The sequence below is a fragment of the Molothrus aeneus genome, chromosome 14, assembly GCF_037042795.1.
Source record: "Molothrus aeneus isolate 106 chromosome 14, BPBGC_Maene_1.0, whole genome shotgun sequence".
NCBI lineage: Eukaryota > Metazoa > Chordata > Aves > Passeriformes > Icteridae > Molothrus > Molothrus aeneus.
The window spans coordinates 150,299-166,301 of NC_089659.1; the positions used below are offsets into that span (position 1 = coordinate 150,299).

A 16,003-nucleotide genomic window follows, 5' to 3' on the forward strand; every position below is an offset into this window, starting at 1 on the left:
CAGGGTGGGTGGAAGAAGAAAGCAAAGAGCTGGAAGAGTATTTCAAGTATTTTATTTTTTTAAAATTCCCAGTTAAAACCACAATGGCTGTGCCTTTCTGCGGGTAAGAGACACAACCAGGGTAGCCCTCAGGCTCTACTTCCCAAGTGGGCAGCTCTGAGGCTGTGGCCTTGCCAAGTAGGTAACACAGCACTGGGCTCCAGCTGGGGAGGGCTCACAGCTCTGAGCAGCTCCTCTCTTAAAATACATTTAAAAGCAGTTGTGAGAACAAACTGTGGTGTTAAAAAAGGAAGGGGAAAGGAGCAAGGGAGGCTCTGCCAGCACTGGAAGGCTGTGGCTGGAGGGCCACTCCTGCCTGGGGAGAGCCACAGTGCTTGTGGCATGCAGCAGCTTTTCTTCTTTAAAGAGAAAAAAAAATTAACCAACCAACAGTACTTTCTTTGAAAGTTTCCCTGCAGCCACAAATTTCATCAGTTGTTCACATAAATATGCTGTCTTCCCCACAGGAAATGCTCTTGCCTGAGCCTTCCTTTTCTGCTAAACAACATGCTTCAGATTTCCTGCAAACAAAAGGAAGCAAAAAAGGGTATTTCCACTGATATTTTAGCCTGATGGAGTTACCTGGCAAGGGGTGCCACTCCCATGCCTGACGGACTAGACCATGAAATGGGAATTCCAGCCTCAGCACAGATCTCAGTTCCTGCTGACCCCTCACTCCCTCTGCAGAGGCTGCTGCCCTCATTCGAGCCAGGCTTTGGAAATTACCACAAGGGGACCTTGCCAATGCTTTCACTATGCTGAATGCTGCTTCGGGATTAATGGACCAGCATCTGAGATGAGCATGCTCACTCCCTGCTGCCTCGTCCTTCTTTCAGGCTGGATTCACAGACAGGAGTGCACAGCCCTCCCTTCCAGCTCTGGAGTGGTTCCTCCTACCCTCTTGGACATGTCCCCAAGGAAGGGATGCCCTCTCCCTAGGATTGGCCTGTGCTTGGGAATGGACACCTGAAGGCACCCACAGCCATTGGACTTCCTACCCTAACACCAGCACACTGCAACACACACAGACAGAAAAGGGGTGCCAAGCCCCATCATGCTGCTCCAAGCCCTTCTTGCAGAGAGAGACAAGACAGATGGGTAAGGGCATTGAATGAGTTTCAATGCTGGCACAGCTCACCCAGCTGCCTGTCCTGGACTTGAAGAGCTTCAAGTCCTGCCTGCTGGAGACCTGTCCCAACTCCAGAAAGCTATTTCCCACAGCCTCCTCCTGGACCAACTGGAAAGACACAGACTGGATGGGTCATCTGCAAAGGGGATAGGGAGGGAGCTGGCTCACAGGGAGCTCACAGTGGGTGGTGATCAATGGTTTTTACATGGTCTTGCAGCCTGTCACAAGTGGGGTCCTCCAGGGGCTGATACTGATACATATTGCTCAACATCATAAATTACCTTGCTGTGGTTGAAAACAACCACAGCACTGAACTGGGTGCTGCGGTGAACTGGTCAGAAGGAAGAGCTATCTTAGAGAGCAGGACAGGCTGGAAGACTGGGCTAAAAATAACAGTTTTAAGTTTAACAAAGGCAAAAGCAAGGTCCTGCTCTTGAGATAGAAGGTAGCCAGTTCAGGCTGGGATTTGTGTGACTGGGAAGCAGCTTTGTGGAAATGGATGTGGGGGTCCTGATAGGCAGCAAGCTGAATGGGATCCAGCAGTGTGCTGCTGCAGCAGCGAAACAAACTATATCCTATGCAGCATGTGTAGGAGCATTACTAAGAAAAAACTGGATCATCTCATTCCAGGTCCATCTGACAAACGATGAGTACTGTGTCCAGTTATGTTCCCCACAAATCATGAAAGACATGGACAAAGCAGAAAGGGTCCAAAGGAGAACCAAAAAGGTGATCAGATGCTGGAGAACCTGCCCAATGAGGAAAGACTCTGCCTGCAGAAGAAAAGGCTTAGGAGGGACCTCATCATAGTAATCTAGTGCTTGAAGCCTGCTCTGTAGGCTTCAGAGGACAGAGGCTCTCTCTTCACAAGGAGGCACATGGAGAGGACAAGGGACAACAGGTGTGAGTTGCACCAGGAGAAGTTTCACCTTATTTTAAGTGCTTTTTTTTTTACAGTGAGAACAATCAATCACTGGAGGAAACTCCCCAGGGATGTGGTAGTGGCCTCACTGTCAGAAGTTTTCAGGATGTGACTTGCTAGATAATCTTGTCTATGCTCCCTTTCCCACGAAAAGTTTGGACCAGATGATCTTTGAAGTCCCTTAGAACCTGGGCTGTTCTATGATTCCAAAAAAGACAAGGCCCCATGCTCCCTGCCCAGCCAGAACAAAGGCAATGGCAACTTTTGCTACAGGAACCCATAACTCTGTACCACCAACCCTGAAAATCCCAAGGGATGTGGGAGGCCAATGACACTGCACTAATGAGCAGCCAAGTGAATGTGGTTCATTTTTCCAGTTAGTTAGAAAGACTCCAACGAGCTCTTCTGAAGCCCTCTCTAAAAAAACCTGTAAGCCTGAAGCAGGAGTGTTGGCTTAGACAACGCACCTTTGATAGAGTTCAGAATTTCTTGAATTCTCTGTGGCTCATTGCGGTCTGGTCTGCAGCTTGGTGTGATCTCCAGCACGTAATCGGGACCATACTCTGTGAAGAACTGCAGGGAGGAGGAGAGGAAAATCAACAGAGAGGTCTCTGAAGGCTGAGGCTAGAGAGAGGGCTCTCCATGGGTACCTGTTTGTAAAAAGGCAAAAAAACATTTCTCTGCCTAAGGGCCACATGTAGCTTCACTACATCAAGGTGGTACTTCAGCAGTGTCTGTGTCCACCTGGAGTTTTCAACCACTTTCCAGTTCAAGGGATGGGAAGCAGAGTCCAGTGAAGCAACCAAAAAGCAGTCAAATGTCTATCCCAATGCTTTATTTGGGAAAGCTGTTGACACTCATTTTACTCACAGTTACCTGCAAATGGGATTTTTTTATTATTAAATTTCAAGTGCTGTAATCACATATCCTGCCGTTCACTTCCCATCTTGCTGAACACTGCATTGACATGACTGAAACACCCGGGAAAGGAAAAATCAGTGTGCTGCAAGGATAGTGTCTCTCCTGGCTGAGTGCTCAGATAGTGTGCAGGAAATCTGCAGCCCATGGGGTTGATGTGCTAACGCAGAATCACAGGTTACTGTAAGCGATTGTGTCATGATTCTGGCCAAGACAGGGTCAGTTTTTAGAGTAGCTGGGAGGAGGCATGGCCAGGACACGGAGGTTATTCTACACCACCTCTCATCATTGCTGAGGGCAGGGGAAAGGGACTCTCTTCCAGACAAAAGGGATTCCTTCTAGCTTAAATAATGTGGCAGAGGAAGCTATGCCGTTTTGTCTATTGTCAGGGGGCAGGGATGTTTCTATGTGAATTGTTTTTTGTTTTCTTGTTCCCTCTGTCATTAGTATTGTTGCTGTTATTGTTTAGTAAATTGTTCATGCTCTTAGCAGGAGCGCTAAATTGGAAAATACCATTCCTAAGACAACCTTAATTCGTGCCCAGTATGGGGCACAAAGGGTTGATATAACAACAGATCTGCCTACAGTGGGTTGGAAACAAATTTGATTCTAAGCATTTGTTCATATTAGGTACAGAACCACTGGTGACAATGCTGCTTGGTCTGTTATGTGGGTGTGGTACATATGTGTGAGCATATATGTGTTCCTTGTGATGATATTTTTCAGAGCAGGGAGGGGGATCAGGATTGTTTTGTTGCTGTACTCTGTGATACCAGTTTATGAAATGATAACAATGGCAATGAGGGTCATTTGGGATGTGTATTCAGTGTTCCTCTCCTACCCTTACCTCAGGCACTACCTTTGTTAGTCCATTAATAATAGTACTCAGCCTGAGGGAGAAACAAGAGAGGATGATTTTCCCCAGCTTGTCACCCTCTCTTCCTCCTTCAAGCCTGTTACAACAGCTTTCGAGAATTTTGAATTCCCTTTGGATGTTACAGAAAGCATGTTGCTATGGTTGCTATGTCTCTTATGTGTGTCTACTCAGTACACCTGATAACATGTTTAGAGTCAGTGGAGTCTGCACCATGTTTAGAGTCAGAATAGACATTTCTAGGAAGGTCATTCAGAGATTTGCCCCAAGGGTGGATAGTCATGAGTGGCATAGAAAATGGGAGAAAATGGGCCAGCTTCTGGGGAAATTCTCTGCTCCAGTGGTTTGGAAGTTCTTCCCTGTACAACTACAGGACTCTAATATAGTGACAGAATATTTGCAAGGTGCATTCTGTGTCAGCTCCAGAGAGAAGCAACTTATTGGAATGTGCTGGGCCCTAGCTACTCTTTACCAGACACTGCTGGTCACCAGACAGAACCCTCAGGGGGAGGAGGAGGAAAGCAGAGCAACAGGCACTGTGGTCACTCAAACTTCAGCTGAAAAAAAAAATTAAAGCCTTGAGAAGGCAAAAGGCACATCCTAAAGAGCTCTTTGAGCAAACCAGAGAATCCTTTTGCCCATCCTCTCTGTTACTATCTGAGACTGGAGTTTATGGGCACATGAAACCCCTCACAGAAAGCTGCAGACAGCCTCTGGTTTGGGGCACGAGCACTCACCATACTGCTACATAAGTGTCTTCACAAAACAGGACTGTGTGGCAAGGATGCGTGTGTGGATTAGGCAGAACAACTGGCTCTCCTGCAAGGAGAAGGGAGGGCTTTTCAAAGCATTACCTCATGATCAGGGATCTCAGAGGACAGTGTTCTCCCAAGGATGACCCCAGTCAAGTATGTCCAGCAGCGAGCAGTGTTGGCAAGGTTGTAACCTCCTGTTTCCAGCAAGAATTGGGATTTGAGGAGAAAGAGTGGGGAAAAGGAAAAGAGAAAAAGAGATTTAGGTGGAGGGAACAAATCAAGAAACCACTGTGTGCAGGTTACATGAGTTCAGCTTATTTCCTCCACTCAAGCCAAAATCTGCCTTCTGCACCTGCTGGCTACACAAGGCTAAGTCTGAATGAAAGTGTATGCAAGAGCAGACCGCTCAAACTGAACCCCAGTTACATCCAGTGTGGCAGAGGCCAGTCCTCCAGCCACCATCTCAGACCCAGGATGAGCTCACAACCCCATGTGCTCAACTGTCTCCTGGCAACAAGAAGAGCCATTCTCAAGCAGCAGGCTGCAGCAGAAATGGGGGCTTCCTGCTTTTTAATACCAGCCTTTGACCTATAAAGCAAAATACACATGCCCAGCTATACACTGGTGAGCTCTTCAGCACCGTCATGTTTGAACGGAAAAATATGAAACACAACTTGCAACTGTTTTACACTGAAATGAGATTTCACAGTGAGCAGGAAATGTTTACCTACATGGTAAAGGAACATGAGCCCACAAGGAGAAACCTTAGCTGAAAGCAATCCTGCAAGAGACTCAGCTACGTTTTTTTCCAGAATAGAGGACTAGAAGAGTAAAGGGAGAAAAGCACTTTGACACGACAGACCATATTATTCCAATATTTCCTTCTGTTTGCAGTGGGTTTTTTTCCCTGTTTTTTTTTTTTTTTTTTTTTACTCCTCCCCTAATTACCACTTTAAATGCTTCCACATACTGCAGTGGTGGGACACTCCTTTGCTATTTTTACAAGTGACACATAGTTGATCTTCATTTTTTAACAGAAGTTTTGGGTTTTGTTTGACAGGTGACATCTCCAAGCACACTCACAGGCAAGCCACAGCAGGACTGAACACTCATAACCTTTCCAAAACAAAGGGCATCAGGCACATCAAATTTTAGTCTTAATATGCTATACATGATTTCCCCCATCTAAAAAAGGACAACACCTAGAGCTGATCCGGCTCCAGTCACGGAGCTCAGGAGCTTTCCCTGGCACACAGGGGCTTTTTCTGTTCTGGAATGCTCTGTTAACATAACACCTGTCCTGTGCTCTCCCCACTGGACAAGCAGCTGGTTAGGTAACACAACAGAGATAAGTCCAGCTTAGCTTTCACGGGGTATCAGAGCCCTGCTATATCTTGCAGGCCTCATCCCAAGCCCCTGCTTGAATCTTAATGAAACCATTCATCACCAGGTGCCCAAGGTAGGTTTGGGAACACAGTGCTCATTTTTAAAGAGAAGCACCAAAGGGCTGATCAGCAGAGATGGGAATCAGAGATGTCACTGAGAAGTCAGGGTCAGTTTGTTGGCCTCTCCTCTTCTCCAGAGGAGCCATGCAGCTTTTAACTCAAGATCTGAGTCAGTACTGAGACTTGCACCTGTCAGTATAAATGATTTCAGGTGTGAGAAAAGAGTACTGTGCCACAGTGCATCCTCTTGACACTGCCTAGCAGTCACCCTGCTAAACCCTTGCCAGTCCTGAGCCCAAGGGCAGGCAGGCACTCCAGGCAGGGTCACAGGAGGACAAACACATTTCTCTGAGAACAGCAGGATGCTCTTACCTCCTCCCAGGACAAGAGTTGCTAGTTGCCACTGCAGGACATACTTAAGGCACTTCCCCACTCCCTCAGGTGTCATGTTGAAAGAGCACATGGGGTCTCCAGCAATGGTGTCCGCCCCCAGCTGCAGCACAACTGCATCAGGGTTGAAGGCGGCATACACCTCCTTCAGCACTCTAGAGAAGAGGAGCAGTCCAGTTACTGCCAGCACAGCCCAGAGGAATGCTGGTGGCATGGCCCTGGTCACTCAGAACCACCAATGCCTCTCAGGGTTTCTGCATTCTCTGCTTCCACCCAACTCATACCAGTTTACACTACCTCTGCTCCCAGCCTCTGCTCTGAGCCTTCTACCTCCACAGCAATTTTAGCTCTCAGAGCACTTATCAAAAGGCTGATGAATGCAAAAGGACCACTGATAACATGGCAGAGGGGGATCTAGACCTCACCAGTTTAGTGGTAGCATCAAACTCCACATTTACAGTCTGCCTTTTGGCTGCACGATGATCCAGGGGCTTTTCTGCCCTGTGAAAGTTATGGGGGAAATCAGGATCTGGCAAAACAACAATCCTGAACTCTCAGACACCTCTCACCAGGATAGGCCAGGAGAGGACAGAAGAAACAGAGGAAGACTGGCTAGGGTCTTACTCTCTCCTGTATGGCTCTTGAGGCAAAACTGCGAGGAAAAGCTCTGTGCTGGATGTAGTCAGCCTGCAAAAACCAGCATTGGACAGAGCTTCATGCTTCAAGCCCATCGTGGTTTTAGGAAATACAGGCAATTACCCTCAAACAACAGCTGGATGAGACATCCACGGTCATGCCCGTGGACTGCCTCCCAGCCACGATAGATCTCAAAGAGATCTCTAAGTCTCTTTGCAGAAGCTTCAGCTATACACAGCTTGAAATCTATTGTAAGTTATGATGTCCTTCAGCTGTGAATACATGCAGCAGGCTCCTCCTGAGTGGGTTCCTGACCCTAGAGCTGCCTTTTGAAAGCATGTCCTCCAGCACAAAGAGGGCTGCTCTGCCCCAGCAATGGCAAACACCAATAAGCCAACAGGAGGCATGGCCCCTGCATGACTGCCCTACTGGCCTACAAGTTTAGAGAGGTTTCAGCCCTCAAGTGTTAGAGGTGGATGCTACCACATCCTGCAGCCCTGCACTGAGACTCCTCTCCCCTGGAAAAGAACAAGCCCTGCAGCCCAGTTTTGACATGGGCAACAGCTTGTGAGGCCAACCATCAGCTGAAGGACACAGGGGACTGCCAGGAGGCAGCTGTCACTGTCAGATATTCAGCCTTCAGCCTTTTATTTTTCCAGCATAGACAGAAGGTGCTAGGAAAATGCTTTTAGCTAAGCCCCAAGCATATGTCCCACAGTCAGAATTCAGAGCACTTACTTGAAGAAAAAACATCTAGCCCTAAGTCCACAGCTAAAAAATACTTGTCACTTCTCAGTCTCTCCTTAGATAGACACCTGTGGAGGTGTATCTAAGGAGATAGGCTAACCTGTGGCAGAGACCCCTCCAGCCACCCACAATGTCTCTGTATATTCAGTTTGTCTAAGGATTCATACAAGACCTCTGAGAACTTACAGTCCATGTTCATTGTAATCAAAGGCTGCAACAGGGGAAGGGACAAAGCTTAAGAAAGGACTGTAATTAAAAACATTAAGATGTGTAGTATCTTATTCTCTCTCTAAAATCCCATCCAAGCCAGCTGTATCAGAGCAAGAGGGCTTACGATTCACAGATCTGGTAATATTTTTCATCCTGAATGCCATCTTGAATGGGCACATTCACGCTGTAGTAGCGACCTTTTCCCAGGCCAACATCTGTCACATCACCAGTGCCTGCACAACAGAAATACCCCAATTAGAACGGAAAGTAGAGCAGCAGCAAGAGATGCGTGGGGTGTCTCAAAGGCAAGATGAGAGCCAGGACATTCAGCATGCGTATGAAGAAGTCCACTTGCCACCACCAAGAAAGGTGGGGTGGAGTGACCCAGTTCTATCCTTCACCCAATTCTGCCAGGCAGCATCAAAGGAACTCTGCCTAGAGCTCAGCTACAACCAGAAAGGGGGAAATGCAAAACATGTAGCTCCTCCTCTTTCCTTCTCCTGGGTCGCAGGAGACAGCAAGACATGCTTTTATGTCTTGCCTTTATGGAGGCCTCACCAGTGACGTGTGAACCAAATGAGCACAAACCTCACAAGTTCAACTTGCCTGGGAAAAATCCTGGTGAAAATTTGTGCAGAGAAACAGTCATGACCTTCGAGGTGAAACTAAAGGCATCCTCAACTCCTATTAGGAAATTGAAAAAAAACTTTCATGAATCATTTATATAAATGACAGAGTCTGAACACATTGAGTTGCTTGATACACACAGGCAGCAAGCAGAGAAGGAGCACCATAAGCAAAGTAGAAATGCAGATGTGGCTCAATACATCTTCAATCCACAGAGACTGGAGTTCAACTGCAGCAAAAATCACAACTGCTATGAATCTGGCAGGTCTCATGCTAATCAGTACTGAATGGATCTGAATATCTCACGTCACTACCCATGGTAGCAGCACTTGCCTGTGCTGCTAGGCCTGTGAAGCTGAGAGAGGGATCCAAGCAGGGGTCACTTGGCCAGAGCTTGGCTCTGATCAGAACCAGTGCTACTGGGCTTTCTTGCTTTTTCTCAATGCTGCTGTGGTTCAACGTGCCTTTTCCTTAAAGACACTATTAAGACAGTGGGCGTAGAGAGGGAAAAAAGAAATAATAGGAAACTTAACAGAAACCAAATGCAGGGAGAAAATGGAACAAAATGAAACACGTCATAAAATTTAGGAGAGCAGGAAATGTTAAATGGTGTAGAAATAATGTCCCTGAAGGAGAGAGCAGTTTCAGCAAGGCCAGCTTTGCCTCTAGATTTATAGCATCAAGCCTTCTTTTAAAAGCAGCACTTACTACTGGCTGCTTCCCTCTTGCAATGGACCCTTAAACAATTAAACCCTGACAGCAACTGCTCTGCCAGGATGGGATACTGGGACACATTATCTGTTGCTTTAGGTACAAGACTTCTGCCCAGACCCACAAGAGAGGTCTAAAGAGCAGCATTGGGCAAGTCTGTAAAGCAGGACAAGGCATAAATGGATCGAGGGAACTCCACTGCACCGAAAGGAGCCGAAGCCACGGCTGTTGCAGCAAGTAAACCCCTGCTGTGCAGACAGGCCTTGCCTTCTCCCATTCCCTCCTGAGTCTGTGTAGCTGTGCTGTTTGCAGCCTTTCCTGGGCCTTACCATCCCCATGATGCAAATCCAAATCAATATAAAGGATGCGGTCAAATTTCTGGCGCAGTCGCAGAATCCCCAAGACAGCGTCATTCAGGTAACAGAAACCAGAAGCTTCATCCCTGTGAAAACAATGTCTGTGACATTGAATATTGCCAATGCAATCACCACTGATTTCAGCATTCTCACTTTGACTTTGCAAGTGTCCACCTCACAGGGGCACAGAGGAGTATGAAAACTCAGCTGAGCAGTGACCAAGAGACGGGTCAGGAACAGTTCAAAGCATGGCTGAGAAGCACAGAGAACAGGACTGCTTGTGCCAACTGCTTCTCAACTCTGGGCTTTCTGGCAGCTGGATAAGCATCAGTCAGCTCTGCAGAAAGACACTGTTTTGAGGAGGGTACCTCTGACCACTGCACTGTTGAACAAATAAAATGTTAGCTTTCTGCACCTGAGACATTTTAAAGAAGTTCAGAGCCACCTGACTCAAACCCACTCTGAGTGAAAAGGAGAGTCCCCTTGGCCATTTTCCTGTGAGTTCTGGACTGGCATAGATAGGCAGCCACTCCATCCCTGCTGGCTGGGTCACAAGTCCTGGGAAGGTCCTGGCAGTGAAAGGCAGGCCCAAGCCAGTCACAGGATTCTCCTGCTGTTTTAAAGTCTCAGGCTATGAAGGTTAAGCCTCTTGCCAAAGTAACTCCCTCCTTTCTCTTCCCAGGAAAATGCAAATGGCATGTCCCACATGCAGTCCCTCACGATACAGCTCCTGGGCTCAGCCAGGAGAGAGTCCCAGCAGCTAAACAGAGGACAGGTGTACCATGTAAAGATGTATCACTGACATTCCTCAGGGACAGCTTAATTTCTGGCATCAGAGGAACAAGAAAGTTTCTTGACCCCTACTCCAGCCTCACTCTGAAGTCAAGTCCCCCTCACCACTTAGCACCAGTCCACGTGCATTCTTAAATCTGCTCTGGATAGCTGTTTTAAAGTGAAGCATTATACTTGGCAACAGGAGTACCCAAATCCCTTTTCCACAAATTGTATCAGGATACAAGAGGCACTTCTGGAAAATTCCTCTTGACTTCCAGTCACAGCACTCAGCTCATTCTCTCTGATATTTCCCGCTCAGCGACAGCTGGGAACAGTGAGGAGCAAGCCAGGAGTGGCAGAACTACACTCGCTTTCACTCTCTGCAGGTGCCATGGAGCACATGTGTTTTCCAGTGACTCTGATCATTTACGGTAATGCTGAAAATTGAGGTGTTAACAGGTATCCTGAAAATCTGACTCAACTGTGATTATGTACTTCTCCCCTTCCTCATAGCCCACAAGGAAGCATGTCTTGGGCACTCTCTCCATGCAGTAATACACATCTCTGAAACTCAAAGCAGAGCAGGACACCAGTTCAGTCAAAAGCAGAGCAGTGTTGGAGCTGCAGTTCAGGTCCAGCATTTGTGATTCCCCTGTGCTGCCCTAAATCCACCCAGCAAAGTTCTGAGTATCACTGCCAGAAGGGAGGGTGAGGCTGCCTTGAGAAAAGGCACTTACTCAGCATCTTACTCTCAACCCCAAAGGCATTATCTGAACCAAGAGCTTCCAAAGCTCCAGGTCATTCCTACCTTTAGGACCCTGGAAAGCAACTAAACCACCAGACAGCAGGTGTTTTTGACAAAAGGAATGTATTTTGCTAAGGACACAGGTCCTAGAATCAAGCACCTGCAGTTTGGAGTCAGTCTGGCTGGACTTTCACACTGGGCTGGCATCTACCCTGAACCATCACACACCAACTTACTGGGGTGACTGGGAAGACTCCTTTGGGATTGGTGAGTATTAAATGCCTATTTTTAAACAGACTCTTTGCTTCCCAGAACAGTGCTAATAGCTCAGCAGCAGCAACACTGCTAAGACTTTTTCATTACAGGCATTTTTTAAGCCATGCAATCCAGACAGAATATAACAAAAGATTTCCCAAGACATCAGTTCTGCACAGAGCGAGAGCTCAGCTCTGCTGAGTGCAAGTCTCCTTTCACAGCAAGCTGCAGCTGAAGCCATTTTCAGCCAAGTGCCCACCAGGAAATGGACTGAGATGTTGTGTGAGTACACCTGCCCCAGACCTGCTCTGCAGCACATGACAGTGACAGCACCAGCACTGGGCAGTGACCTGCCTCTTCTCAGGCCTCTGCCCTGCCCTCTGTTTCCTTCTTCTCTATCTCCTGCCTTCCCTCACACCTTGCTTTCTCTTCCAACTAGATCATTGCACCCTGAGAGTTCTCAGGGAAGCTGGGAGCTAGGAAGCCGGGTTCAGACACCAGATGAGAAAACACAAGGGAAGAGATTGTTTTCTTACTTCTTTGCATGATGCCACCCTCCAGGCCAGTTAATTGCTACTTTGCACTTGCCATCCAGCAGGCACTGGGCTGCAGTGATGGTGGCTCCTCCCACAGCCGCTGCATACTCAAAGATCCCTTCAGTGGCTGGACAGTCGTAACCTGCAGGTAAGAGTCCATGTAAGAGTTTGCACCTCAGACACAACAGGCCTTTTCCTTCACTGGAAGCACATTCCTTTTGTTTGAGTCTTCAAGACTGACCCGGGCTGGAGCAGCCTGTTCCTGAAGAACTGGCCCCATGGAGGACCCATACTGGAGAAGTTCTTGAAAAACTGCTACCCATAGGAAAGACTAGCACTGGAAAAGTTCATGGAAGAAAGTGTCCTGCAGGAGGGACCCCACACACACATGGGGCAAGAGTGAAGAAGAAGGAGCAGCAGAGAGGTGTGAACTGACCACAACCCCCATTCCTTGTCCCTTTACACTGCCTGAGGGGGAAAGTAGAAGAGCAGTGAGTGAAGCTGAGTCTGGGAAGAAAGGTGGATGAGGGGGATGGTGATTTCAGTTTTATTTTGAATTCTCACTATACTACTCCATTATTAATTGGCAATAAATTGAATTAATTTTCCCATGTAGAGTCACTTTTGTTGGTGACAGTAACTGGAGACTCACCTCCCTGTTATTATCTCTACATGTTCTTTTCCTGGATTTTCTCCCCCCCCCTACTGAGGGGGAGAGAGACTGTATCTTGGTGAGCACCTAGCAAAAAAAACCCCGACCACACTACAAAAATCAACCCACCACAAAAAGCAACGTTTTCTTGCACTCAGTTCATTTAAAAATGTGTCCTGAATCAACTCTGGGTTGCTGAACCTACTGGTTCCTCACACCAATCTCACAAAAAAACTATTTTCAAGTCTCTGTCTACCTCACCAGAAAAGCCCTAGCATGGTCACTGACATACCTCTTCCCTAAAAATGGACATCCACAAACTAGCCAAGCCTAGATAAACTGTAGGTCTATGTCTATAATACAATCTTCACTTAGTCCTACAGCAGCCTCCCTGCAGCTGTTGCCCACAAAGCATGATACCAGGGCTGCTTGTCTTCCTGTAGGCAGAGCAGCTTCAGGAATGTAAAGTCTAAGGCACACTCATGAGAGCGGCAAAGAATCTGCACCTCTGCCTCAGTTCTGGGTCGCTCTTCCCATTCCTGATACCAAGACTGCCCATAGCCATCTCACCTGCTTTACCTGCTGCATTTCTCAAGCTGTCTTAGGTCCAGGAGGGCAAGAGCCCTCTGCTCCACACGTAAGTCACCAGATTGCTCTGCAGCTGCTCTGGTCACTACAGGCCACTGTTCACACATGCCCTCCCCACAGCAGGCTTGCAGCAGCCAGTCCCAGCTCCAGCCCGAGGGCAGCGTCAAGGCCTTCCATCCCATTCCAGAGCCTCAGAGCAGCAGAGTGACCCAGTCGGCAAGAGACAGGCCAAGCTATACAGAGCAGCAAGGTGAGGCTAGCTCTACCCTCAGCTGGCACTAGGGAAAGTGCCAGCCTGTCAGATGACTGATGGGGTTCAGCAACACCCCGTTAAAGAATGTTTCCTTTCAAAACTAAGTCTAGCATCCCCCTGAGCTCACCCCTCTAACTGCAGCTCCAGCAAAAAGCATCCTGGCCCTGGCACTCTATCTCTTGCTGAAGATGTGCATCCTTACCCAGTCCATACTCCACAGACTCCGGGTGGTCATCATCCCCCTCCTCACTGACCTTCTGCAGGTGCTGCAGGTAAGCATCTGTGTGGAAACTTGCCATTTCCTCCATGGAGGCCACTTTTGGCTTGACTATCCTAAGCAGAGAGGAAGAAGGGAGCACATCAGGGCAAGAGGATCCAGTGTTCAGCTGGAATGTCCAGCTTTAGCCTTTACAGTAAGGGCCTTCTTTTGGCTGTTACTGTTGTAAAAGCAAACAAAACTCCCTCTTCTTCTTGCACTGGGCTGCCACTTAAGTTAGAAAGCCACCCAGCTAAGCTGAAGCAGGCCATGCCCCTGGTTTGGCACTACCTGTGGTGCCCACCCCAGTGAAGAACACTGCAGGTGCTGCCTGCATTAACCTTCCCACTTTGCTTCAACTTTTTTTCTCTGTTCTGCATGTTCTCTCTGTTTGTGCATTCCCCAGCATATCCAACATTCACTTTACAAACATTAGAGGAACTAATGGAGGGAAAAGCCCAGGCACAGCACAGCGCTGTGGTGGGACCTTAGCCTAGATCAGGAGCTGTGCAATGCCTCTCACATGCTGTGACCTGCCCCAAAGCAGAGACTGTCACTGTTCCAAGCGACTTGCACAGCACCTTCCTGGATCTGGGTGCTTTGCAGTATGCCTAAACAAATCCTGCAACATGCTGAACCCTCCCCAAAACTTGGACAGTGGGAGCATGCACAGGCAGTGCAGCACAGCTCTGTTGCTACAGGAAGAATATAGGAAGCTCCCAGCTCCAGGCTGGCCCTGATGCTTCCCACCAGTCAAACAGTCCTTCAGGTCTCCTCTATAACGATGCCTGCAGTCATTTCCCAAGCACACTCTGCCAGAAAAAAATTTCTTTTAAAAAAGAAGTCTCAAAAAAACTTTCTGGCTGTGCTGAACTGGAGTACATTTTTTCTAAGATTTTATGAGAAGCTTCACAAGAGGGGCTGAGCTATGCCTTTCTTATTTTGCCCTTCACATGCCCCAGCGTCAAGAGCCAAATTAGGCAGCAGGTACCTCACTTCTCTGCCCCAGATCTCATCCGGTCTTCTCTCCTGAACAGCATGCAGACCTCACAAAAAGTCTCTCAGATATATTACAATGCACCAAAACAATATGGTCCCTCTCTACATCAGCACTGATTGATCAGTGGATCTGCAGCAGCACCAAGACTGTCACCCGACCCAGGAGTCTCAAGCATGGGGGTGATACACACTCTGTAGAGAAGGCACAAGCCTATAAGTGCTCCACCAGACCAGGTGGTAACCATGAATTACACCTGCCATAATTACTGTAATCGTGTCCATGTAGCAAAACAAACATTTTCCTTTAATCCTGCAAATACGCAGTGAGGGCTCCTATAATCACACCGCCAGCAGGGACAGTGTGAAACTGGAAGTTACTCAGCACCTTCCAAACCTTAGTGGAGACTAAAACATTCCTTCACAGAAACGGGAGCACTTACTTCATTTGGTCAAGCAAGCAATACGCTTCAATCAGTGAATGCACCATACTAGCCTAAAGAAAAGAATAAGACTGTGAGAGCAGGAGACACAAAGCCAGCAACCAGGGGCCCAAGGACTCGCAGACGAGGTGTGGCTCAGACTCCTCCCAGCAGCGACTTTCCCTGCCCGGGTCCCTTCTCCGGCCCGTGCCCATACAGTGTGAAAGGGCCTTCTAGTGTCCCGGGCAAACGCACAGCTGCGCACGGCCTCCCGGGAAATTGTCGCTTCAGTGTCCAAGCCCGCGGTGCCAGGGGCGATGTGAACGCACAGACGAACTATCCCCGCTCTAACCCCACACTCCTCTCGCCGGGAGTTTTCCCCGCTTCCTCCTTTCCTACCGCCGTGCCGGGCGCCGGCTGCCTCCGCGCCCGGGCCTCACCGCTGTGCTCCCCGCGCCCCCTCGCCCCCGCCGCGGCGCTGACCCGCTTGGGCACTTTGCAGAGGGAGTCGCAGAGGGTCACGTACTCCGGGCTGTATATGTAGACCGGCGGCGGCACCGCCGCCATGGGAGCCGGCACAGCCGGGACCAGCACCCGCAACGCCGATAGTCAGGGCACGCCACGATCGGCAGTTCCGGCCCCGCGGCATGCCGGGAGCTGTAAGCCCGCCCCGCCATTATCCTTCCTCCTGCCGCGTAAGAACAGGCAGCCAACTAGTGTTAGAAGCATTTTTATTTGGGTCTCCACGCAGCTCGGGTGGTGTTTAT

General features: G+C 48.5%; 1 protein-coding gene across 4 annotated transcripts; it reads right to left on the bottom strand.

Moving 5' to 3' along the window:
* Positions 1-30: 30 nt before the first annotated feature.
* Positions 31-15,868, bottom strand: HDAC8 (histone deacetylase 8). 4 transcript variants are annotated; one of them, XM_066559502.1, is made up of 11 exons: positions 15,763-15,868; positions 15,258-15,310; positions 13,765-13,895; positions 12,070-12,211; positions 9,733-9,845; positions 8,672-8,749; positions 8,190-8,298; positions 6,455-6,627; positions 4,737-4,831; positions 2,558-2,663; positions 31-560 (listed from the first exon to the last, which is right to left on the bottom strand). In XM_066559502.1, exons 2-11 carry the CDS (start codon positions 15,302-15,304, stop codon positions 538-540), a joined length of 1,017 nt encoding a protein of 338 aa, XP_066415599.1. In that variant the 5' UTR covers positions 15,305-15,310; positions 15,763-15,868; the 3' UTR covers positions 31-537. The 4 variants fall into 4 exon arrangements, with proteins under 4 accessions (XP_066415599.1, XP_066415598.1, XP_066415600.1 ...); XM_066559501.1 differs by having other exon boundaries at positions 15,720-15,826; XM_066559503.1 differs by lacking the exon at positions 15,258-15,310 and having other exon boundaries at positions 15,763-15,840.
* Positions 15,869-16,003: the final 135 nt, after the last annotated feature.